The 25,549-nt window shown below is 37.6% G+C and overlaps 1 protein-coding gene and 1 pseudogene across 6 annotated transcripts in view; one reads left to right on the plus strand and one right to left on the minus strand.

The window, feature by feature from the left end:
- Nucleotides 1–25,549, plus strand: part of TASP1 (taspase 1) — a 275,223-nt gene that overhangs the window by 52,477 nt on the left and 197,197 nt on the right. For all 5 annotated transcript variants that reach the window (XR_014314979.1, XR_014314980.1, XR_014314981.1 and 2 more), the window contains one exon: nt 19,561–19,640. Coding sequence is in view for 2 of the 5 variants with exons in the window: in XM_082743712.1 (XP_082599838.1) it covers nt 19,561–19,640 (80 nt within the window). In the remaining 3 variants the exon portion in view is untranslated. The remainder of the gene's footprint in view (nt 1–19,560; nt 19,641–25,549) is intronic.
- LOC309871001 (importin subunit alpha-1-like) lies at nt 22,662–24,484 on the minus strand (annotated as a pseudogene). Its single transcript has 2 exons — nt 22,982–24,484; nt 22,662–22,761 (listed from the first exon to the last, which is right to left on the minus strand). The product of its transcript is annotated as an importin subunit alpha-1-like (transcript).

Below are 25,549 nucleotides of genomic sequence, written 5' to 3' on the forward strand. Positions count from 1 at the left end.
GAGAGAGAGAGGGAAGCAGGCTCCCTGCTGAGCAGAGAGCCCGATGTGGGGCTCGATCCCAGGACCCTGAGATCATGACCTGAGCCAAAGGCAGCGGCTTAACCCACTGAGCCACCCAGGCGCCTCTATCATAGATATTCTTTATTATACTGAGAAAGTCCCCTTCTTACTGTTCTGAGAGTTTTTAGTAGGAATGAGTGTTGTACTTTCTCAAATGCCTTTCTGCATCTAATAAGATGGTGTTATAATTTTTCTATTTGGTCAGTCAGCAATTGGTTGATTTTCAACTATTAAAGCAACAATTGCTTTCCTGGGATAAATTCTACTTGGTCATTATGTATTATCCTTTTGATATATTGTCAGATCCAATTTGCTAAGATTTTGTAAAGAATTTTTGTATCTCAGATATTATGAGATATATTGGTCTGCACTTTTCTTGTAATGTCTTTGTTTGGATTTACTTTGCATCTTGGATATGAAGGGAAATATAATTTATCAAATTTGGAAAATTTGTTGGCTATTAATTCTTCAGATATTTTTTCTGATTCCTCTTTCTATCCTTCAGGGCTCCAATTGCATGTATATTTGACTTCTTGTACTCCTACAGATCACTAGTAAATTATTTACTTTTTCCATTTATTTTTCTCTTTTGTTTTGAATAATTTCCATTGCTGTTTTCAAGTTTATTATTTTTCTACAATATCTAATCACTTGTTAATCCCATCAACTTTATTTTTCATGTCTGACATTGTAGACATCTTCAGAAATTTGATTTTTTTGCCACTTAAAAAAGTGTCTTCTGTGTATCTACTTAACATGCTTATTTGTTTGTTTATTTATTTATTTGGTAGGTCATTTATTTATTTATTTTTTATTAACAAGTATTATTTGTTTCAGGGGAACAGATCTGTGATTCATCAGTCTTACACAATTCACAGCACTCACCACAGCACATATCCTCTCCAGTGTCCTTCACTCCGCTATCCCATCCCTCTCACTCTCCTCCACTCCAGCAATTGTTTGTTTCCTTAGATTAGGAATCTCTTATGGTTTGTCTCCCTCTTTGGTTTTGTCTTGTTTCATTTTTTCCTCCCTTCTCCTATGATGCTCTGTCTTGTTTCTCAAATTCATCAAATCAGTGAGATCATATGATAATTGTCTGTCTCTGATTGACTTATTTCACTTAGTATAATACCCTCTAGTTCCATCCATGTCATTGCAAATGGCAAGATTTTTTTTTTTTTTTCCTGATGGCTACATAATATTCCATTGTATATATACACCACATCTTTGTTATCCATTCAGTTGTTGATGGACATCTAAGCTCTTTGCATAGTTTGGCTATTGTGGACATTGCTGCTATAAACATTGGGGAGCACGTGCCTTTTTAGATCACTACATTTGTATTTTTGGGGTAAATACTAAGTAGTGCAATTGCTGGGTCATAGGGTAGCTCTATTTTCAACTTTTTGAGGAACCTCCATACTGTTTTCCAGAGTGGCTGCCCCAGCTTGCATTCCCACCAAAAATGCAGGAGGGTTCCCCTTTCTCTGCATCCTTGCCAACACCCGTCATTTCCCGACTTGCTAATTTTAGCCTGGTATGAGGTGGTATCTCACTGTGGTTTTAATTTGTATTTCCCTGATGCCGAGTGATGTGGAGCACTTTTTCATGTGTCTGTTGGCCATTTGGGTGTCGTCTTTGCAGAAATGTCTGTTCTTGTCCTCTGCCCGTTTCTTGATAGGATTATTTGTTCTTTGGGTGTTGAGTTTGTAAGTTCTTTATGGATTTTGGATACTAGCCCTTTATCTAATACATCATTTGCAAATATCTTCTCCCATTTTGTCTGTTGTGTTTTGGTCTTGTTGACTGTTTCCTTTGCTGTGCAAAACCTTTTGATCTAGATGAAGTCCCTATAGTTCATTTTTGCCTTTGCTTCCCTTGTCTCTGATGATGTTTCTAGGAAGAAGTTGCTGCAGCTGAGGTTGAACAGGTTGCTGCCTGTGTTGTCCCCAAGGATTTGGATGGTTCCTGTTTCGCATTTAGGTCTTTCATCCATATTGAGCCTGTTTTTGTGGATGGTGTAAGGAAATGGTCCAGTTTCATTTTGCATGTGGCTGTCCAATTTCCCCAACACCATTTGTTGAAGAGATTGTCTTTTTGCTATTGGACATTCTTTCCTGCTTTGTTGCAGATCGGTCCATTTCTGGGCTCTCTATTCTGTTCCATTGATCTATGAGACTCTTTTACTGTTAGTATCATACTGTCTTAGTGATTGCAGCTTTGTAAACAGAGCTTGAAGTCTGGAATTGTGATGCCACCAGCTTTGCTTTTTCAACATTCCTTTGGCTGTTTGGGGTCTTTCTGGTTCCATATAAATTTTAGGATTATTTATCCCATGTCTTTGAAAAAAGTTGATGGTATTTTGGTAGGAATTGAATTAAATGTTTAGATTGCTCTAGGTATCATAGACATTTTCACAGTATTTGTTCTTTCAATCCACGAGTATGGAACATTTTTCCATTTCCTTGTGTCTTCCTCAACTTCTTCCGTGAGTATTCTGTAGTTTCCTGAGTACAGATTCTTTGCCTCATTGTTTAGATTTATTCCTAGGTATCTTATGGTTTGGGGTACAATTGTAAATTGGATTAACTGTTTAATTTCTCTTTCTTCTGTCTTGTTGTTAGTGTATAGAAATGCAGCTGATTTCTGTGTGTTGATTTTATATCCTGACACTTTACTGAATTCCTGTATGAGTTCTAGCAGTTTTAGAGTGAAATCTTTGGATTTTTCACATCAAGTATCATATCATCTTCAGAGTGAGAGCTTGACTTATTCTTTGTTGATTCAGATGCATTTTATTTGTTTTTGTTGCCTGATTGCTGAGGCTAGGACTCCTAGTACTATCTTTTTTTTTTTTTTTTTTTTTTTTTTTTAAAGATTTTATTTATTTATTTGAAAGACGGAGATCACAAGTAGGCAGAGAGGCAGGCAGAGAGAGAGAGAGAGGGAAGCAGGCTTCCCGCGGAGCAGGGAGCCCGATGCGGGGCTCGATCCCAGGACCCTGAGATCATGACCCGAGCCAAAGGCAGCAGCCCAAACCACTGAGCCACCCAGGCGCCCCTCCTAGTACTATCTTAATTAGCAGTGGTGATAGTGGACATCCTGCTCTGTTCTTGACATTAGGGGAAAAGCTCTCAGTTTTTTTCCCAGTTGAGAATGGTATTCACTGTGGGTTTTTCATAGATAGCTTTTTTGATACTGACATATGTTCCCTCTGTCCCTACACTGTGAAGAGTTTTGACCAAGAAAGGATGCTGTATTTTGTCAACTGCTTTTCTGCATCTATTGAGAGTATCATACGGTTTTTGTTCTTTCTTTTATTAATGTATTGTATCACATTGATTGATTTGTGGATGTTGAACCAACCTTGCAGCCCAGGAATAAATCCCACTTGGTCGTGGTGAGTAATCTTTTTAATGTACTGTTGGATCCTATTGGCTAGTATTTTGGTGAGAATTTTTGCATCCTTTTTCACTGGGGATATTGGTCTGCAATTATCTTTTTTAATGGGATCTTTGACTGGTTTTGGGATCAAGGTAAGGTAGCCTCATAAGATGAGTTTGGAAGTTGTCCTTCCATTCCTATTTTTTGGAACAGTTTCAGAAGAGTAGGTATTAATTCTGCTTTAAATGTTTGGTAGAATTTCCCTGGGAAGCCATCTGGTCCAGGGCTCTTGTTTGTTGGGAGATTTTTGATTACTACAATTTTCTTATTGGTTATTGGTCTGTTTAGGTTTTCTTTTTCTTCCTGGTTTGGTTGGTAGTTTATACATCTCTAGGAATGCATCTGTTTCTTCCAGATTGTCTAATTTGCTGGCATATAGTTGCTCATAATATGTTCTTATAATTATTTGTATTTCTTTGGTGTTGATTGTGATCTTTCTTCTTTCATTCATGATTTTATTAATTTGGGTCCTTTCTCTTTTCTTTCTGATAAGTCTGGCCAGGGGTTTATCACTCTTACTAAAAAGAACCAGCTTCTAGTTTCATTGGTATGTTCTACTGTTTTTTTGGTTTCTATTTTACTGATTTCTGCTCTGATCTTTATTATTTCTCTTCTCCTGCTGGGTTTAGGCTGTATTTGCTGTTCTTTCTCTAGTTCCTTTAGGTGTAGTGTTAGGTTGTGTATTTCAGACCCTTCTTCTTTCTTGAGAAAGGCTTTTATATATATTGCTACAGACTTTCCTCTTAGGACTGCCTCTACTGCATCCCAAGATATTGAACAGTTGTGTTTTCATTTTCATTTGTTCCCATGAAATTTTAAATTCTTCTTTTTATTCCTGGTTGACCCATTCATTCTTTAGGAGGATGCTCTTTAGCCTCCATGTATTTGAGTTCTTTCCAATTCTCCTCTTTGATTGAGTTCAAGTTTCAAAGCATTGTGGTAGGAAAATATGCAGTCTTTGGGTACTGGTTGAGACCTGATTTGTGACCCAGATGTGATCTATTCTGGAGAGTGCTCCATGTGCGCTAGAGAAGAATGTGTATTCTATTGCTTTGGGAAGGAATGTTCTGAATATATCTGTGATTTCCATCTGGTCCAGTGTGTCATTTAAAGCCTTTATTTCCTTGTTGATCTTTTGCTCAGATGAACTGTCCATTTCAGTGAGGGGAGTGTTAAAGTCCCCTACTATTATTATATTATTGTCGATGTGTTTCTTTGATTTTGTAATTAATTGGTTTATATAGTTGGCTACTCCCATGTTAGGGGCATAGATATTAAAAGAAATAACATCTAAAGATGTTAGATCTTGTTGGACAGATACTGTAAGTATGCTATAGTGCCCTTCCTCATTTCTTATTGTAGTCTTTGGTTTAAAATTTAATTTGTCTGATAAAAAGATTGCCAACCCAGTTTTCTTTTGATGTCCATTAGCATGGTAAATGGTTTTCCACCACCTCACTTTAAATCTGGAGATGTCTTTGAGTTAAAATGAGTCTTGCAGAGAGCATATTGATGGGTCTTATTTTTTTATTTTTTTATTTTTATAATTTTTTATTTTTTTTAAACATATATTTTTATCCCCAGGGGTACAGGTCTGTGAATCACCAGGTTTACACACTTCACAGCACTCACCAAAGCACATACCCTCCCCAATGTCCATAATCCCATCCCCTTCTCCCAAACCCCCTCCCCCCAGCAACCCTCAGTTTGTTTTGTGAGATTAAGAGTCACTTATGGTTTGTCTCCCTCCCAATCCCATCTTGTTTCATTTATTCTTCTCCTACCCACTTAAGCCTCCATGTTGCATCACCACTTCCTCATATCAGGGAGATCATATGATAGTTGTCTTTCTCTGCTTGACTTATTTCGCTAAGCATGATACGCTCTAGTTCCATCCATGTTGTCGCAAATGGCAAGATTTCATTTCTTTTGATGGCTGCATAGTATTCCATTGTGTATATATACCACATCTTCTTGATCCATTCATCTGTTGATGGACATCTAGGTTCTTTCCATAGTTTGGCTATTGTGGACATTGCTGCTATAAACATTCGGGTGCATGTGCCCCTTTGGATCACTACGTTTGTATCTTTAGGGTAAATATCCAATAGTGCAATTGCTGGGTCATAGGGCAGTTCTATTTTCAACATTTTGAGGAACCTCCATGCTGTTTTCCAGAGTGGCTGCACCAGCTTGCATTCCAACCAACAGTGTAGGAGGGTTCCCCTTTCTCCGCATCCTCGCCAGCATCTGTCATTTCCTGACTTGTTGATTTTAGCCATTCTGACTGGCGTGAGGTGATATCTCATTGTGGTTTTGATTTGTATTTCCCTGATGCCGAGTGATATGGAGCACTTTTTCATGTGTCTGTTGGCCATCTGGACGTCTTCTTTGCAGAAATGTCTGTTCCTGTCCTCTGCTCATTTCTTGATTGGATTATTTGTTCTTTGGGTGTTGAGTTTGCTAAGTTCTTTATAGATTCTGGACACTAGTCCTTTATCTGATATGTCGTTTGCAAATATCTTCTCCTATTCTGTCAGTTGTCTTTTGATTTTGTTAACTGTTTCCTTTGCTGTGCAAAAGCTTTTGATCTTGATGAAATCCCAATAGTTCATTTTTGTCCTTGCTTCCCTTGCCTTTGGCGTTGTTCCTAGGAAGATGTTGCTGTGGCTGAGGTCGAAGAGGTTGCTGCCTGTGTTCTCCTCAAGGATTTTGATGGATTCCTTTCTCATATTGAGGTCCTTCATCCATTTTGAGTCTATTTTTGTGTGTGGTGTAAGGAAATGGTCCAATTTCATTTTTCTGCATGTGGCTGTCCAATTTTCCCAGCACCATTTATTGAAGAGGCAGTCTTTTTTCCATTGGACATTCTTTCCTGCTTTGTCGAAGATTAGTTGACTGTAGAGTTGAGGGTCTATTTCTGGGCTCTCATTCTGTTCCATTGATCTATGTGTCTGTTTTGTGCCAGTACCATGCTGTCTTGATGATGACAGCTTTGTAATAGAGCTTGAAGTTCGGAATTGTGATGCCACCAACGTTGGCTTTCTTTTTCAATATCCCTTTGGCTATTCGAGGTCTTTTCTGGTTCCATATAAATTTTAGAATTATTTGTTCCATTTCTTTGAAAAAGATGGATGGTACTTTGATAGGAATTGCATTAAATGTGTAGATTGCTTTAGGTAGCATAGACATTTTCACAATATTTATTCTTCCAATCCAGGAGCATGGAACATTTTTCCATTTCTTTGTGTCTTCCTCAATTTCTTTCATGAGTATTTTATAGTTTTCTGAGTATAGATTCTGTGCCTCTTGGTTAGGTTTATTCCTAGGTATCTTATGGTTTTGGGTGCAGTTGTAAATGGGATTGACTCCTTAATTTCTCTTTCTTCTGTCTTGTGTAGAGAAATGCAACTGATTTCTGTGCATTGATTTTATATCCTTACACTTTACTGAATTTCCTGTACAATTTCTAGAAGTTTTGGAGTGGAGTCTTTTGGGTTTTCCACATATAGTATCATATCATCTGCGAAGAGTGATAATTTGACTTCTTCTTTGCCGATTCGGATGCCTTTAATTTCCTTTTGTTGTCTAATTGCTGAGGCTAGGACCTCTAGTACTATGTTGAATAGCAGTGGTGATAATGGACATCCCTGCCGTGTTCCTGACCTTAGCGGAAAAGCTTTCAGTTTTTCTCCATTGAGAATGATATTTGCAGTGGGTTTTCCATAGATGGCTTTGATGATATTGAGGTATGTGCCCTCTATCCCTACACTTTGAAGAGTTTTGATCAGGAAGGGATGCTGTACTTTGTCAAAGCTTTTTCAGCATCTATTGAGAGAATCATATGGTTCTGGTTCTTTCTTTTATTGATGTGTTGTATCACATTGACTGATTTGCGGATGTTGAACCAACCTTGCAGCTCTGGAATAAATCCCACTTGGGCGTGGTGAATAATCCTTTTAATGTACTGTTGAATCCTATTGGCTAGTATTTTGTTGAGTATTTTCGCATCTGTGTTCATCAAGGATATTGGTCTATAGCTCTCTTTTTTGATGGGATCCTTGTCTGGTTTTGGGATCAAGGTGATGCTGGCTTCATAAAATGAGTTTGGAAGTTTTCTTTCCATTTCTATTTTTTGGAACAGTTTCAGGAGAATAGGAATTAGTTCTTCTTTAAATGTTTGAAAGAATTCCCCCGGGAAGCCGTCTGGCCCTGGGCTTTTGTTTGTTTGGAGATTTTTTTTTTTTTTTTAAGATTTATTTATTTATTTACTTGACAGAGAGAAATCACAAGTAGACAGAGAGGCAGCCAGAGAGAGAGAGAGAGAGGGAAGCAGGCTCCCTGCTGAGCAGAGAGCCAGATGCGGGACTCGATCCCAGGACTCTAAGATCATGAACCAAGCCGAAGGCAGCGGCCTAATCCACTGAGCCACTCAGGCGCCCCTGTTTGGAGATTTTTAATGACTGTTTCAATCTTCTTACTGGTTATGGGTCTGTTCAGGCTTTCTATTTCTTCCTGGTTCAGTTGTGGTAGTTTATATGTTTCTAGGAATGCATCCATTTCTTCCAGATTGTCAAATTTGTTGGTGTAGAGTTGCTCATAGTATGTTCTTATAATAGTTTGTATTTCTTTGGTGTTAGTTATGATCTCTCCTCTTTCATTCATGATTTTATTTATTTGGGTCCTTTCTCTTTTCTTTGTGATAAGTCGGGCCAGGGGTTTATCAATTTTATTAATTCTTTCAAAGAACCAGCTCCTAGTTTCGTTGATTTGTTCTATTGTTTTTTTGGTTTCTATTTCATTGATTTCTGCTCTGATCTTTATGATTTCTCTTCTGCTGGGCTTAGGGTTTCTTTCTTGTTCTTTCTCCAGCTCCTTTAGGTGTAGGGTTAGGTTGTGTACCTGAGACCTTTCTTGTTTCTTGAGAAAGGCTTGTACTGCTGTATATTTTCCTCTCAGGACTGCCTTTGTTGTGTCCCACAGATTTTGAACCGTTGTATTTTCATTATCATTTGTTTCCAGGATTCTTTTCAATTCTTCTTTAATTTCCCGGTTGACCCATTCATTCTTTAGAAGGATGCTGTTTAGTCTCCATGTATTTGGGTTCTTTCCAAACTTCCTTTTGTGGTTGAGTTCTAGGTTTAGAGCATTGTGGTCTGAAAATATGCAGGGAATGATCCCAATCTTTTGATACCGGTTGAGTCCTGATTTAGGACCGAGGATGTGATCTATTCTGGAGAATGTTCCCTGTGCACTAGAGAAGAATGTGTATTCTGTTGCTTTGGGATGAAATGTTCTGAATATATCTGTGATGTCCATCTGGTCCAGTGTGTCGTTTAAGGCCTTTATTTCCTTGCTGATCTTTTGCTTGGATGATCTGTCCATTTCAGTGAGGGGAGTGTTAAAGTCCCCTACTATTATTGTATTATTCTGATGTGTTTCTTTGATTTTGTTATTAATTGGTTTATATAGTTGGCTGCTCCCACGTTGGGGGCATAGATATTTAAAATTGTTAAATCTTCTTGTTGGACAGACCCTTTGAGTATGATATAGTGCCCTTCCTCATCTCTTATTATAGTCTTTGGCTTAAAATCTAATTGATCTGATATAAGGATTGCCACTCCTGCTTTTTTCTGATGTCTATTAGCATGGTAAATTCTTTTCCACCCCCTCACTTTAAATCTGGAGGTGTCTTCGGGCTTAAAATGAGTTTCTTGGAGGCAACATATAGATGGGTTTTGTTTTTTTATTCATTCTGATACCCTTTGTCTTTTGACAGGGGCATTTAGCCCATTAACATTCAGGGTAACTATTGAGAGATATGAATTTAGTGCTGTTGTATTGCCTGTAAGGTGACTGTTACTGTATATGGTCTCTGTTCCTTTCTGATCTACCACTTGTAGGCTCTCTCTTTGCTTAGAGGACCCCTTTCAATATTTTCTGTAGAGCTGGTTTGGTGTTTGCAAATTCTTTCAGTTTTTGTTTGTCCTGGAAGCTTTTAATCTCTCCTATTTTAATGATAGCCTAGCTGGATATAGTATTCTTGGCTGCATGTTTTTCTCGTTTAGTGCTCTGAAAATATCATGCCAGCTCTTTCTGGCCTGCCAGGTCTCTGTGGATAAGTCAGCTGCCAGTCTAATATTTTTACCATTGTATGTTACAGACTTCTTTTCCCGGGCTGCTTTCAGGATTTTCTCTTTGTCACTGAGACTTGTAAATTTTACTATTAGGTGACGGTTGTGTGCCTATTCTTATTGATTTTGAGGGGCGTTCTCTGAACCTTCTGAATTTTGATGCTCGTTCCCTTTGCCATATTGGGGAAATTCTCCCCAATAATTCTCTCCAGTATACCTTCTGCTCCCCTCTCTCTTTCTTCTTCTTCTGGAATCCCAATTATTCTAATGTTGTTTTGTCTTATGGTGTCACTTATCTCTCGAATTCTCCCCTCGTGGTCCAGTAGCTGTTTGCCCCTCTTTTGCTCAGCTTCTTTATTCTCAGTCATTTGGTCTTCTATATCACTAATTCTTTCTTCTGCCTCATTTATCCTAGCAGTGAGAGCCTCCATTTTTGATTGCACCTCATTAATAGCTTTTTTGATTTCAACTTGGTTAGATTTTAGTTCTTCTATTTCTCCAGAATGGGCTTTTATATCTCTCGAGAGGGTTTCTCTAATATCTTCCATGCCTTTTTCAAGCCCGGCTAGAACCTTGAGAATTGTCATTCTGAACTCTAGATCTGACATATTACCAATGTCTGTATTGATTAGGTCCCTGAACTTCGGTTCTGCCTCTTGTTCTTTTTTTTGTGTTGAATTTTTCCGTCTTGTCATTTTGTCCAGATAAGAGTATATGAAGGAGCAAGTAAAATACTAAAAGGGTGGCAACAACCCCAGGAAAATATGCTTTAACCAAATTAGATGAGATCCCAAATCGTGAGGGGGGAGAAATGGGATAGAAAGAGGTTCAAAAAGGAAGAAAGAAAAAAAAAAAAAAGAAAAAACAAAGGAAAGAAAAGAATAAAAAAAAAGAAAACAAATAAGAAAAATATAAAAAATTATATATTAGATAAACTAGTTAAAAAACGTTAAAAAAAGAAAAAGGTAAAAGTTAAAAAAAATTTTAACCAGAAGGCGAGAAAAAAAACAAAATGCAAAAGAAAAAAATTAAATTAACTGCAAGACTAAAAAAAATCACAGGGAAAAAGCCATGAGTTCCGTGCTTTGCTTTCTCCTCCTCTGGAATTCTGCTGCTCTCCTTGGTATTGAAACCGCACTCCTTGGTAGGTGAACTTGGTCTTGGCTGGATTTCTTGTTGATCTTCTGTGGGGAGGGGCCTGTTGTAGTGATTCTCAAGTGTCTTTGCCCCAGGCGGAATTGCACCGCCCTTATCAGGGGCCGGGGTGAGTAATCTGCTCGGGTTTGCTTTCAGGACCTTTTGTTCCCTGAGCGCTTTCCGTAGAGTTCCGGAGGACAGGGAATACAAATGGCGGCCTCCTGGTCTCCGGCCTGGAGGAGCTGAGAGCCCAAGGCCCCACTCCTCAGTGCGCCCTCAGAGAACAGCGCCCAGTTACTCCCGTCTGCCTGACCTCTGGCCGCGCTCCGAGCTCACCGAGCCTGCGACCGGTTCAAGGTAACACCGAGCTGTGAGCTTACTGTCGGCTCTGTCTCTGTAGCCGGCTTTCCCGTTCCAATACCCGCAAGCTCTACGACACTCAGACACCCCCGGTCCTTCTGTGACCCTGCGGGACCTGAGGCCACACTGACCCCGCATGGGCTTCGCCCCGGTTTAGCCTCTGGATCGATGTCCCTCAGCGGAACAGACTTTTAAAAGTCCTGATTCTGTGCGCCGTTGCTCCGCCGTTTGCCAGGAGCCGTCCCCTCCCCCTGGGGTCTATCTTCCCATCGCTTTGGATTCACTTCTCCGCCGGTCCTACCTTTCAGAAAGTGGTTGTTTTTCTGTTTCCAGAATTGCTGTTCTTCTCTTCGATCTGCCGATGGATTTTCAGGTGTTTGCAATCTTTAGATAAGCTATCTAGCTGATCTCCGGCTAGCTGAAGTAGTCTCAGCCTGCTACTTCTCCGCCATCTTGACTCCTCCTGGGTCTTATTTTTTTTTTATTCATTCTGATACCCTCTGTCTTTTGATTGGGGCATTTAGCACATTTACATTCAGGGTAACTATTGAAAGATATGAATTTAGTGCCATTGTATTGCCTGTAAGGTGAATATTACTGTATATTGTCTCTGTTCCTTTCTGGTCTATGTTACTTTTAGGTTCTCTCGTTGCTTAGAGTACCCCTTTCAATGCTTTCTGTAGGGGGGGTTTGGTGTTTGCAAATTATTTTAGTTTTGTTTGTCCTGGAAGCTTTTTATCTCTCCTTGTATTTTCAATGACAGCCTAGCTGGATATAGTATTCTTGGCTGCATATTTTTCTTGTGTAGTGCTCTGAATATATCATGCCAGTCCTTTTTGGCCTGACAGGTCTCTGTGTCTAGGTCTACTGCCAATCTCATATTTCTACCATTGTATGTTATAGAACTCTGTCCCAAGCTGCTTTCAGGATTTTGTCTTTGTCTCTGAGACTTGTAAGTTTTGCTATTAGATGATGAGGTGTTGACCTATTTTTATTGATTTTGAGAGAGGTTCTCTGCCTCCTGGATTTTGATGCCTGTTTCCTTCCCCCCAATTAGGGAAGTTGTCTATTATAATTTGCTCTAATGTACCTCCTGCGCCCCCCCCCCACACTTCTTCTGGGATCCCATCTTATGCTATCACTTATCTCTTGAATTCTCCCCTTGGGATCCAATAGTTGTTTTTCTCTCTTTTTCCTAGCTTCTTTATTCTCCATCATTTGGTCTTCTGTATCACTTATTCTCTTTTCTGTCTCATTTATGCTAGCAGTAAGAGCTTCCATTTTTGATTGCGCTTCATTAATAGCCTTTTTGATTTTGACTTGGTTAGATTTTAGTTCTTTTATTTCTCCAGAAAGGGGTTCTATAGTATCTTCTGTGTTTTTTCTAGCCCACCTATTATTTATTTTTTTTTTAAAGATTTTATTTATTTATTTGACAGAGAGAGATCACAAGTAGGCAGAGAGGCAGGCAGAGAGAGAGAGGAGGAAGCAGACTCCCCTCTGAGCAGAGAGCCCGACGCGGGGCTCGATCCCAGGACCCTGGGATCATGACCTGAGCCGAAGGCAGAGGCTTTAACCCACTGAGCCACCCAGGCACCCCCAAGCTATTATCTTTATAATTGTCATTCTGAACTCTATTTCCAACATCTGACTAATGTCCGTATTGATTAGGGCCAACATGTTTATGTTTTTTTTATTTTTATTATTAATTAATTAATTAATTTGTCAGAGAGAGTGAGTTAGAGAGCAAACACAAGCAGGGGGAGTGGCAGGCAGAGGGAGAAAGAGCCTCCCCACTGAGCAAGGACACCAGTGTGGGATGTGATCTCTAGACCCTATGATTGTGACCCAAGCCAAAGGCAGACTCCTCAACCAACCAAGTGTCCCTAACATATTTAATTTTTCCTGTAGCTTCTTGAACATATGAATTGATTTGTAATAATTGTTATCATATCTTTATTTACTAATTTACTGTCATCTTTGTCATTTCTGAGTTTTCATTTGAAATATTTTCTCTTCTTTATTGGCTGCATTTCCTTGCTTCTTTGCATGCTTTGTATTTTTTTTATTGCATTCAAGGTTTTGTGAGTTTTACCTTATTTGGTGCCAGATCTTTTAAAACTTTAATAAATATTTTTGAGCTTTATTCTAGGGTTTGATTATTTAGAGACAGGTTCATCCTTTCAAATCTTCTTTATACTTTGTTACATGCGACTAAAGAAGCTTTTAGCCTTGAGCTAATTTTGCTTTGCTATTGGGTAAAACTCTTCTGTATACTGTAACAAATGTATTTAGAATGAGGTTTCTTATTTTGATGGGAACAGGACCTGAGCTGCTCCTATCCCTTTGTGAACTTGGAGCTTTTTTTCCTCTAAAACTTTTGTGGTGTTATTTCCCAGATTTTGGGTGATTTCCTATTACACATACACTGATCTCTATTCTGCTGAAGTAGTCTGACTACTTCATCTGCACAGGGGACTGTGCAGATGTTAGAGTTCTTTTTCTGTGCAACTCTCTCATCTTGGGTACTCTGCCCTGTGAACCTTAGCTGTCTGGGATTTTCCAGATGCCAAGGTCTTTCTTTTCAACTAAGAAGCTGCTGTGCTGTGCGTTGGAACCCCTCTAGGCAGAAGGCTGGGTCCGTCAAGAGTTTACCTATTTTGTTTCCTTTCTCTCAAGGATCACTACCCTTATGTTGCCTACTGAAAACTGTTTTTCCTATATTTTGTCTGATTTTCAAAACAGTATCTTCAGACAAGAGTGTAAATTTGTTCCCTGTTATTCCATTTTGTCCAGAAGCAGAAAACTTCCTCGAAGTTTATTGTATACCTGCAGTAATTGAGAAAAAAATTCCTTGAGTGTCCTAAATCAACAAAACCAAATTTATCATTTTTTACCTTGAGCTTATTTTCATATTACCCTAATATGTCCAGTTATCTAATTTCTGTAAGGGTAATAGCTAACATTTATTATGTTTGTACACTATATCAGGCACTATTTTATATGTTTTGCATGCATTAACTCATAAAAATTACACAGTGATTTAAGACACATTTTGCAGGTAATGAAACTGAGTCCCTTACTTGACCACTTTTAAGCTATTAGAAAATTTGGGAGTCCTTTCATATCACATTAGAAGCAGCAGATTAGAAGTAAAGGGAAAATGGAATCCTTTTATAATAATGAGAAGTAACTGTTTATACCCATTCAATTATTCATTCACTTCCCCTTCACTTAGCAAATATTTATTACTCATTTTCTGTGAGCCAGGCATAAAGGTACAAAAAGTGTCAAAAGCAGATGGAACACTTAGAAATCTTGGTCCTGTGGTGTTATCTATCAAGACTTTTTGGAGACAGCAATGTATTACATACAATAGGTGTTTCTAAGAAGTGTTTAAATAAAAAATTCATTTATCTGCATACCTTAGTTTTTGGTTATAGCCACCATAATGTGTTGTATTGTTTAAGTATTTGTGTTTGGTCAGATTTATGGAGTATTTGGTGTCTTCATAAACTGATGGGACTACCATCATAAACTGTGTCACATTTACCCATTTCTTTATTTTATTTATAAAAAGTGTAGCTTGAATCTTTTTCCATTATGATAGGGAGGGTACAGCTTTGATAGGCATTATTATTTAGAACAGGAATTGGCAAACTATGGGCCAAATCTGTTCTGCTGTTTGCTTTTGTAAATGAAGTTTAATTGGGACACAGCCATATCCATTTGTGAATGTATCATCTATGGCTTGTGCCCTGCAAAGGCCAAATAGAGTTGTTGCAAAAGAAACATTGTGGTTACAAAACCGACTTATTTACTATCTGGCCCTTTACAGAAAAACTTTGTGCTGACTCCTAATATAGAAGTTATAATTTCTGTAAATTATGTTTCTTTTGATGAAAAAGGGTGAACTAGACAAACATTATTTTATGTTTAGTATAAATTAAACCTTAAGGTGCTCATTAGACCCTAGGATTTTTTTCAGAAGCAAATTTAGTTTTTGGTACATTATTTATTTTAAAGTACTATTTAATCTATTATATTTCATAAATTAACTCAAACTTGTACTACTTTTGTTGTATGAATGTGAAAAGACAATTAAAAAAAAGAAAAGACAATTCAAAATGCAAGATTAAAAGAAATGTAAGAGATCTATTAACTAATCATAAGATAGAGATTTAGATGGATTCCTGTTTAAACCAAAGTTTAAAAAACAAAATAACAATAGTAGAAAAAATTTTATAAGACAGCCAGAGAAATGTGAACATTGATGAGATCTATTTCAATTCTAAAGATGGTTCATCTTTTTATATGTCAATTGCTTAGGCTGAGGTTCTGTTTTTTAAAAAAATCATTTTTAATTTTATTTGTTTATTTATTTTTAAAGATTATTTATTTATTTGTTAGAGAAAGAGAAAGAGAGAGAAAGAGCACACAAGCAGGGGGAGCTGCAGGCAGAGGGAGAAGCAGGCTTCCCACTGAGCAAGGACTCTGATGTGGAACTTGATCCCAGGATCATGAGCTGAGCCACAGGCAGATGCTTATGGACTGAGCCACTCAGGTGTCCAAAAAGTAACTTTTTAGATGTAAAAAAGTTCAAATTAAAAAAAAAAATTTAAAGGGTGCCTGGGTGGCTCAGTGGGTTAAGCCGCTGCCTTCGGCTCAGGTCATGATCTCAGGGTCCTGGGATCGAGTCCCACGTCGGGCTCTCTGCTCAGCAGGGGGCCTGCTTCCCTTCCTCTCTCTCTGCCTGCCTCTCTGCCTACTTGTGATCTCTGTCAAATAAATAAATAAAATCTTAAAAAAAAATAAATAAAAATTTAAAGCATTAAATTCTGATTATTTAATTTGGTTGGTATGTTATTTCCAAATACAGCAAGTTCCCCTTTATTTGCACATTATAAGTCTGTAAGCTTTAAGTGATCAGTAGTACTAATTTGTCTTTCCTCAATTTTTTATATTTATGATGAATAAGGAAGCGATAGGTAAAATAGATAGAAATCAGTTTTTTTTAAAAAGATTTATTTATTTGAGAGAGAGAGAGAATGAGAGAAAGAGAGAGCATCAGAGGAGAGAGGTCAGCAGGAGAAGCAGACTCCCTGCCGAGCAGGGAGCCTGATGCAGGACTCAATCCTGGGACTCTAGGATCATGACCTGAGCCGAAGGCAGTCTCTTAACCAACTGAGCCACCCAGGTGCCCTAGAAATCAGTTTTTAAGTCCAAAGAAGCAGCTCTCATTTTCTCTTGTGTCTTTATCATCCAGAATAATGTATTTTGATTATTGGGATCCCTGAGCTTTCTTGAGAGCTTTCTAAATCACAGAATGAGACATTTTTAGACTAATTATGGAGTCATGATTCCTTGAAAATGGGTGATTGCCATCCATGAGGTTGTAGTTCACATCTCATATTTGGCCAAATAACTCTTTCTGGGAAGCTTGGCTGTGCTAGCGTTTGCTGCAGCAAACAAGAAGCAATGGCCTGTTGAAGGTTTCAATAACCCCATCTCAGGGCTGCCCTCAGTAGAGTGTCATTGCTTTTTGTTTTACATCATGTTGGACTTGTTTTAATATAAATTAAATTGGGTATAACACAAGGAAAATGTTGTCCCTTAAGGAATATTGACAGGGACACCCTAGTTTATTATTATTTGTTTAATATCTTGCCTATGTTTATTTGATGCTTAGTATGCTTTAGGCACTGTCACATATGCTTGGATATGTCAGTGAAAAAACAAAAGATTCCCATTCTTATGACACTTACAGTTTCTTTGGGGAAGGTAGAAGTAAACAAGAGGCATAATATGTAAATTATAAAGTGTCTAGTATGTTAGAAGATAGAAAAAAGAAAAACGTGGAAAGAGCAAAATGGCAGGGATTGAGAGTCCTGAGTAGGTAGTTGGGTATATTTTTACATAGGTCTCATTAAGGGGACACTTTTGAGCAGTTGAGGAAACTTGCCGCTTGGGAAAAAAGGATGAGACTGATAGAGGGAACATTCAGGGTGAAGGCCTTGAGACTAGTAGTCCCCTTGGCATATTTGTGTTTTGGGGAGGCTGGAGTAAAGTAAGCCAGGGAGCAAAAAGGCTAAGAGATGAAGTAAGGAGGGAGCTGGAAGGATCACATCACTTAGGATTCTCATTCAAACTCCAGGATTGTGCAGATTTTGAAAAGAGGAATGTCATTGTCTGACTTATGTTTTACAAGGAAGTCGGTGGCTAGTGAGCATAGACTGGGGCAGGGAGCAAAAAGCAAGGCGTACATGAAAGTAATGAGTTCATTGCAACAGTTCAGGTAACAGATGATGGCGGTTTAGACAAAGGTGGTAGCAGGAGAGGAGGTGAGAAGTGGTCACATTCTGGATATATTACAAAGGTAGAGTCGATGGGATTTCCTAACTTGAATGAGACAAAATTTCCAAGATTTCTCCTTGGAGAGTCATTAAGACTGTGACAAATGTGAATGATACTGCATTTAATGTTCTAGAAAGTGATTTTTTGGGCATGTTAGTATGTAGCTTTTCAGAATTTAAAAAATGATTTCAAAAGCACTTATATGCCATTTTGTGTGATTATTAACTACTAGAGAGGTAGTTTTTGATAGGAAGAAAAGGTCAGATATTCAATATTCTTATCCATAAGATGGGAACCATATAGTCAAATTCCCATGAATATTGTAAAATGCCTCAACTATTTTAAAAACTTGCATAGCAGCCAATGGCAAATTAATTTAATTTAAAAGCAGTGTCTTTAAGAAATGAAAACTAAAACTAAAAATATTTTATTTTAACAAAGATTTTATTTATTTAGTTGACAGAGAGAAACATAGCAAGAGAGGGAACACAAGCAGGGGGAATGGGAGAAGCAGACTTCCCTCTGAGCAGGGAGCCTGATGAGGGGTTGGATCCAAGGACCCTGTGATCATGACCTGAACCGAAGGCAGATGCTTAATGAATGAGCCCCCCAGACCCCCAAAACTAAAAATATTTTGTAAAATGCCATTAATTCCTGATACTGGGATTGGACCCAAGATGACCAATGGGCATGCTAAGATTTAGCTTCAAAATTCTGTTCTGATCATTTAATATACTACTTCAGCATATCTTTTACATCTTCACATGAAGAGAAGTTATTTCTTATATTACATTCCTTTTCTAGAAGAAGGAAGTGCTAAAAATGCCATCAGGATGGCTCAACTTGTATTCAAGTTTCTATTTCAGTTTTTCTTCCATTTGAACTTTATATGATGGCTTTTCTTTTCATTTTCTATGTGGTTTCATTTGATGGAGGATAGGACAAACTATTTTCTACTTTCAGAATCCTTTAGAATTAAACAAAAATAGAAATTTGAAGGGGTAAAGTTGTTTATTCTTTTTGGCCCTCTCTTTTTTCAGTGCCTCCTACCTTTATGTAAATTGGAAAAATAGTTATTGGACTTAACTATTTAGTTTCTCACTAGAACTATTGGATGTGTTTGAGTGGCTCCTTAGATTTTGTTTTCCAGTCTGTCACTGGTCTTATTAACAAATGAATCTAAAGACTTCAATGTGTATTACTTTGTGTTTTAGTGTTGGGATGATTAGAAGAACAGAAACGAAAAATAGAGATCAGAAAACTAATGAGCAGGCATAAACAAGTTCAAGGAAATCTATTACTAGCTGGTTCAGATCTTTAAGAAGTTGGCTATGGAAGGAGATGAAGTGATTGATTATTATGGTAACTGCTTGCTGTTACTGTGTTAGGGAATGGAGTGGTTAATTATCCTGAATGCTATTTGAAATCTTTGAAAATAAGTTTTTTACAGTTAGTGAACAGTATCCTTTTATTTACTTCTTTATGTTAAAACTTGAAGTTTAGGGCTTAAAAAATTACTTTTGGTACACACCATAGTACTTACCATAGTAGAAATGATTTAAGGGTCATATATATAGGTCATTTGTATATTTTTGGGGTATCACGTCTTGCAAATGTAAGTACATCTCATTGTTTTGGGGCATCTCTAGATGTACCCACTCATTTTGAGTAGGCCCAGTTGTTATAGTAGGCAAGATCACCAAATCTGAAAACGTTTACTGAAACTTTAATTCTTAACCTTATTAAATAGATCTTGTGGCCATAGTGATCCAAGATAAATCTTAATATTTTCCACTGGGAAATCAACCATTTACTTCTTGTGTTGAATTTTGCCAACTTTTAGTTGTTGGTTATTGCAAATGAAATTGTACCACTTTCAATTGTAAAATTTCTAACTTGGAGAAAATTTTAAAATTTGGGACATATGGCCATATTATTATTTTGAGGTAAACCTACAATTATATCTCTGTGCCAGACATTTTTTCAGTTGCCTTACATGATTTATATTTATTGAATTTGTAGGAGAAGATGATACTGAATTTTTAAAAGAATAATTTTCTGTTATTAGCTTTTTAGTTGGAGAAGGAGCCTACAGATGGGCAGTAGATCACGGAATACCCTCTTGCCCTCCTAACATCATGACCACAAGTGAGTAAAAATTTTTCAAAATTAAGCTGTATTAGCATATGTACCTGGAAGTGTTACATTGCTTTAATCCACATAGTACTCTGATATATAAAAAAGGAAGCTTATATGTTGAACTATTTAGAGTTAAAGTTATTTGATTTTAAGGTACTTTTATATTCCTGAGGATCCCCCCATTCTTATGGTTTTATAGAAGTATTGCTAAAGGATCCCTTTTAGGTTACTTAAAATAATTACTAACAGTAAAACCTTAATACTACCCCTTCAGAGAGAGAGAAGAAAGCACAGGTCAACATTTATCCATCTTTGACCTGAGGAAGGCCTTTCTAGGGACAAGTGCAAGAGAATAAAGAACAAAAGTGTTACTATGTAAGAGTTAAGACTGAAAAAAACCCCACTTACCATAAATATGACAAAGTATACATATCCTTAATCTATGAAAAGTATATTAAATTAAAAACCACACAAATAATACCCCAAATGAAAAATGATCAAAAGTCGTAAGTAGATAATAGAACATAACTAATTGGGAAATGCAAATGAGTACATGTTAAATTTGTTCCCTCCTAATTTGTGAGAGTTAAAAATACTGTATCACTGCTCATAGGTGTGTGATGAAACGAATACAATACATTGTAGGTACAAATATAAGTTAGCAGAAATTTTGGAGGACAGCTAAGTAATATAGAGCAAAGCCTTAAACTTATTCTGCTTGTAAGAACTTGACATTAGAAATATAGACAAAAATTTATATAGTTCTCAGTAAGCATTATTAAGAATGTCAAAAATTTTGGAAAAATCTTATATCCAACAGGGAGGAATGTAAGTAAATTGTCATATGATGAAATGTTATGTAGTAACTAGAAATTGTTATCAAGAACTACTGTCTGATCATGATTAACTCTAATGACTTTAAAAAATGAAAAATGAGTTATAAATATATAAATGTGAATGTGTTTTATATGTCTATTTGAAAAATGAAATCATAGCTACTAATATTTATGCCTAAAAGACAAATATTGAAAACATATACTACTTGTTTTTTAAGTTAAATTTTAATTTTCTGTCATAGTTACCTATGACTATAAATAATCATGAAAATACGGGGAATCATTCAATCCAAGGAAACCAAGTTGTATTCAAAAGAAATGATTATATATCATAGCAGGTATGTAATAAGGATCTTTTTTTTTTTAAGATTTTATTTATTTGACAGAAAGAGAGAGAGAGAAAGAGCGAGCATGAGAGTGCAAGCACAAGCAGGGGGAATGGCAGGCAGAGGGAAAGGGAGAAGCAAGCTCCCCACTGAGCAGAGTGCTAGATGGGGGGCTCGATCACAGGATTCTGGGATCATGACCTGAGCCAAAGGCAGATGCTTAACCAACTGAGCCACCCAGATGCCCTTAAGGATCAGTTTTTAATAACATTATATTCAAAATGAGGACTCATGTAGCTGAACATTGTAATATAAAAGAGGCTGGAGGGAAGGGAAATACGTTCATGGTAGGCAAACTGGGAGTATGAGTTCTAATTCTCATAGTCCCTCCCACTGATTTTGCCTTAAAATCTCCCAGTGGAATTTAGGTAGTGTTCTTATGTCACACAGTCAAATCTGGTCATTTGATAGTTCCATTTTGTTTTTCCTTGGAGATATGCCACTTGGCACCTTCAAGTCTAGATTGGGTATTCAGTAAGCCTGGTACATGACTCCCATCCCTGGTCTTTATCTCACCATCATATTGGATTTCCTTTTCATCTCTCCAATACCAAGTTCTCTGTTTCCTGAATCTCATGTTTTTTTTTCTCTTGTTTTATTCCCTTATTTGGTATATACAAGACTAGAAATTATTTTTCCTAGGTTTTGAAGAAATTGTTCTTACGTTCTAGTTTTCAGTCTTGCTCTTATGCATTTTGATTCCTAGTTCTTTATGGTGTATTTTCATCTTTGGAAGGAAGCTTTAATCCCTGTGTTTTTAATATTACAATGAAGCATCTTAGAATGGGTCTTTTTTTATTCAGCATGCCTGGTACTTACTGAGTACAGAGTACTGAGTACTTTTAATCTGGAAATTCATGTAGTTTAATTTTGAGGAACTTAAAAAAATTTTGTATATTAATCTCTTCCTTATCTTTATTTTATTTTTATAATTTTTGTGAATTGGATGTTGGATCTTATGCTCCAATCCCTTGTATATTTTTCAAAAATTATTTTTTCTCCTTTTTGAAATCTCTCTTGTCCTACTGTCTCAGAAATGTCTTCAGTTTTATCTCCTAAACCTTCTACTACTTCTTTAAAAAAAAAAAAAAAAAAAGATTTATTTATTTATTTGTCAGAGAAAGAGAGAGCAGTGTATATGAACAGGGGAGTGGCTGGCTAGAGGGAGAAGCAGGCTTCCTGCTGAGCAAGGAGCCTGATGTGGGACTTGGTCCCAGGATTGGGATCATGACCTGAGCCCAAGGCAGATGCTTAACTGACTGAGCCATCCAGGCATCCCTTCATCTTCTATTTCTGATGAATTTGTAATTTTGGCTTTTATTTGTTTTAATTTCTAGGGATTCATCTATGACTAATACATTTATTTACTTTACAAAAAAGAAAACTATTGACCTAGGTGAATTTGAGGAGAAATTGTAAATATTATTTAATTAAAAAAAATTTAAATGCTATCCTATTTGGGCACTTGTCTAATCCTCAGTCAAGTTTAGCTTGTATACTGGTACTTAATGGTGTTCTTTAAGCTTGATTACCTTTTTTTTTTTTTTTAAAGTAAAGAAAAGGGTGGAATTTAATCTTTATTTGCAGGACACTGCAAGAGAGGAGATTCCACTTAGAAATAAGAAACCCACTGAGAGGAGGAGCTTCATAAAGTTTGTACAGTTTGGAACAGGTCAAGTAGAGTTTTATTGTAAAAAGTGCTATAATAACAAAACCCATTTAAAAAGAGATTTTAGTAGAGAAACAGTAAGACAAACTTCTACCAAACAGAGCACACCACAAACAACTTTCTGCCTCAGCTGTATAAGCTAAAAGTTACAGGTCCCTGAAATGCCATCCTGAACCTGGAATGTATATCCTTCAGAAGTAATTTCTGGCACAACATTCTGACATTCTGATCTTCTTTTCCTCTACAGAGAAATACTTCTCAATCAAGTTTTTTTTTTTTTTTTTTTAAAGATTTTATTTATTTATTTGACAGAGAGAGATCACAAGTAGGCAGAGAGGCAGGCAGAGAGAGAGGAGGAAGCAGGCTCCCTGCTGAGCAGAGAGCCCGATGCGGGACTCGATCCCAGGACCCTGAGATCATGACCTGAGCCGAAGGCAGCGGCTTAACCCACTGAGCCACCCAGGCGTCCCCTCAATCAAGTTTAATGAAGCTTTGTATACAGACTCATTTTCATGGTTTTGTAGAGCCTCGATTTTGTCCAAACCTCCACATTCTTCAATCATTATACTAAGTTTCTCAGTTTCACCTAGTTTCTCAGCAATATGAAAGATGTTTGAAATGGCATCCAGAATAACCATAATAATTTTCGTATCCTTTGCAGTTAAGAGGTTCATCAGTGGTTCTATTTTGCCACAATGAATGAGGTATACAATCTGTTCAACTGTCCCACCACTTGTATAGTTGGTCACAGCCCAGACAGCTTCCCTTTGTGTCTTAAAGTCTGCCTTAGAGAGAACATCAATGAAGAATGGTACTAATCCATGATTCACAACTTACTGTATCTGGTTCTGGCAGCCAGCTGTGATGTTTGACATTGTCCATGTGGCTTCCTTCTGAATATTAGTTTTGGGGTTCGTTAGCAGGCTGGGAAAGACAGCAAGTGCTCCTGCATCTATCATAACCTGAGTCTGTTCATCTGTTCCAGTGACAATATTAACTATGGCTCTTAGTGCAGGAGTCACAATGGGCAATTCAGTAGCTCTTGGAAGCTTCACAAGCTGGGGCACAACTCCTGTTTCCACAGCCATTTCAATCTATTCATTTGGATGATCAGTAAGGTAGGAGATGGCCCAGCAGGTATCTGCCAAGACTTTTGGATCATTGTGATGCAGCAGAGAAACTAAAGTAGGAAGAATCTGCTCGACAGCATCTAACAGGGGTGCAGGATTCTTGTTGCGACAAAGGTTTGAAAGTGTCCACGTAAGGTTTCATAAGTAGCCACATGTTAATGATGACATATCAGGAACCACAGGAGAGCCAAAAGCGGATCAACTGCACCATACTTGATAACCAAGTCTCGAAAAACTGAATCGTCACTTTCAATGTTTCCTAGAGCCCATACAGCTTGTTTGTTGATGTGGGCATGGGAAGATGCCAACAGAGAAATGAATGCTGGCCTAGCACCTCCATCTACCACAACCTTGGTCTGTTCTAATGTCCCCAAAACAGTGTTAGTGAAAGCCCAAGCAGATTCAAACTGAACGGGACTACAATCAGTTCTGCCCAAGAAGGACACAAATTTTGGAACCAATCCAGCCCAGATTATGTTGTCTCTGGGGGGCTGCTTTTCCCTAGAAAGCAGTTTCCTAGCAGCTTGAGTAGCCTGGAGCTGGCTTTCCAAACTGTTGCTGTTTATGCCTTTGACAAAGTCGTCAACAGACCAATTTACAGTGCCTGGTTGTTGCGGTTTTCCTGCAGTGGAGAGGTAGCATCATCAGGAAACGAGCTTACGTTTCCCCTTTTCAGCATTGGGTCGTCCTTCTTAGCTTTCCTCAGCTCCACATTAACTTCTATTCAACACCGCCTCATTTCTGTACTGTCTTTCCCCTTGTTCTTGAATCTGTTAAGGCGGGCAACTGGTGAATTAGCATTCTCATTGGTGGGCATGGTTATGAGACGAAGGGAGAAAGGCGGCTGGCTCAGGCTTCCGTGGGAGGCGGTCTGGGATGTGCAGACTGCAGGTTAGCTGTCCTCAAAACGGCCACCACGGGTCACCCCAAAGACGGTGTGGCTTGTGCAGCTGGCCAGTGCGATTTTTTAAACTTGATTACCTTTGTGGTTTGGGCAGGTGTCATTGGTAGGTTTTTATCCCTTTTCATTGTTCCAGAAGTTTTTAGAATGTCTTTCCCAGGTTTATTCTAAAATAGTCTTTGACATAGTTTCTCACATACTTAATATTTCATTCCCGCATGTAGATGTGAATTTCTGCCTGGCATTATTCCTTTCAGCTTAGAGCAAACATTTCTGGTAATGTGGTAAGTGTAGTGGTGAAAAATCAGCTTGTTATCTGAAAAAAACCCTTTATTTTTGCCTTTACTTTTAAAGTATAATTTCTTGTCGAATACAGACTTCCACATGGTCAGATTTTTTTCTTTTAGCACCTTTTTTTTCCTTTCTTTTATTGTGGTAAAGAAAAAAAAATATATATATATATATATAACATAAAATTTACTATTTTAACAGTATTATGTATATAGTTCAGTGGTTCTAAGTATATTCAGTGCTGTATAACTGTCATCATTGTGCATTTCTGTAACTTTTTTTTAATCATCCCAAGCAGAAAGCTCTGTACCTGTTAAACAGTAACTACCCATTCCCCCTTCTCTCTAGACCCTTGGTAGCCTCTATTCTACTTTCTTTCTTATGACTTTGCCTATTCTATGTAGCTCCTTGAAGTGGAATCATAGAGTGTTTGTCATAGCCTGGTTTTTAGGCTTTGTGAGAGTAAGTCTATTTCAGTTTTGTTATTAAACTTAGAGTTAAACCTTAGTACTAGCCTGTGGTCTTTCTTCCTAAGATAAGTCCTTTCTAGGATTTTATTCAAAAGTCTCAACCTTGAAACTTTGTCTTTTCTACACAAAGTATTTCTCAAAATCTGCGTCAACTAAATGGTATGTATATGTTTAAATATAAGTAAAGAGTAGATGGCAGACTTTGTTCTATCCTTTCAGTTTATGGGTGTGATTC

The sequence above is a fragment of the Mustela nivalis genome (genome assembly GCF_964662115.1).
Source record: "Mustela nivalis genome assembly, chromosome: 8".
Taxonomy (NCBI): Eukaryota; Metazoa; Chordata; class Mammalia; order Carnivora; family Mustelidae; genus Mustela; species Mustela nivalis.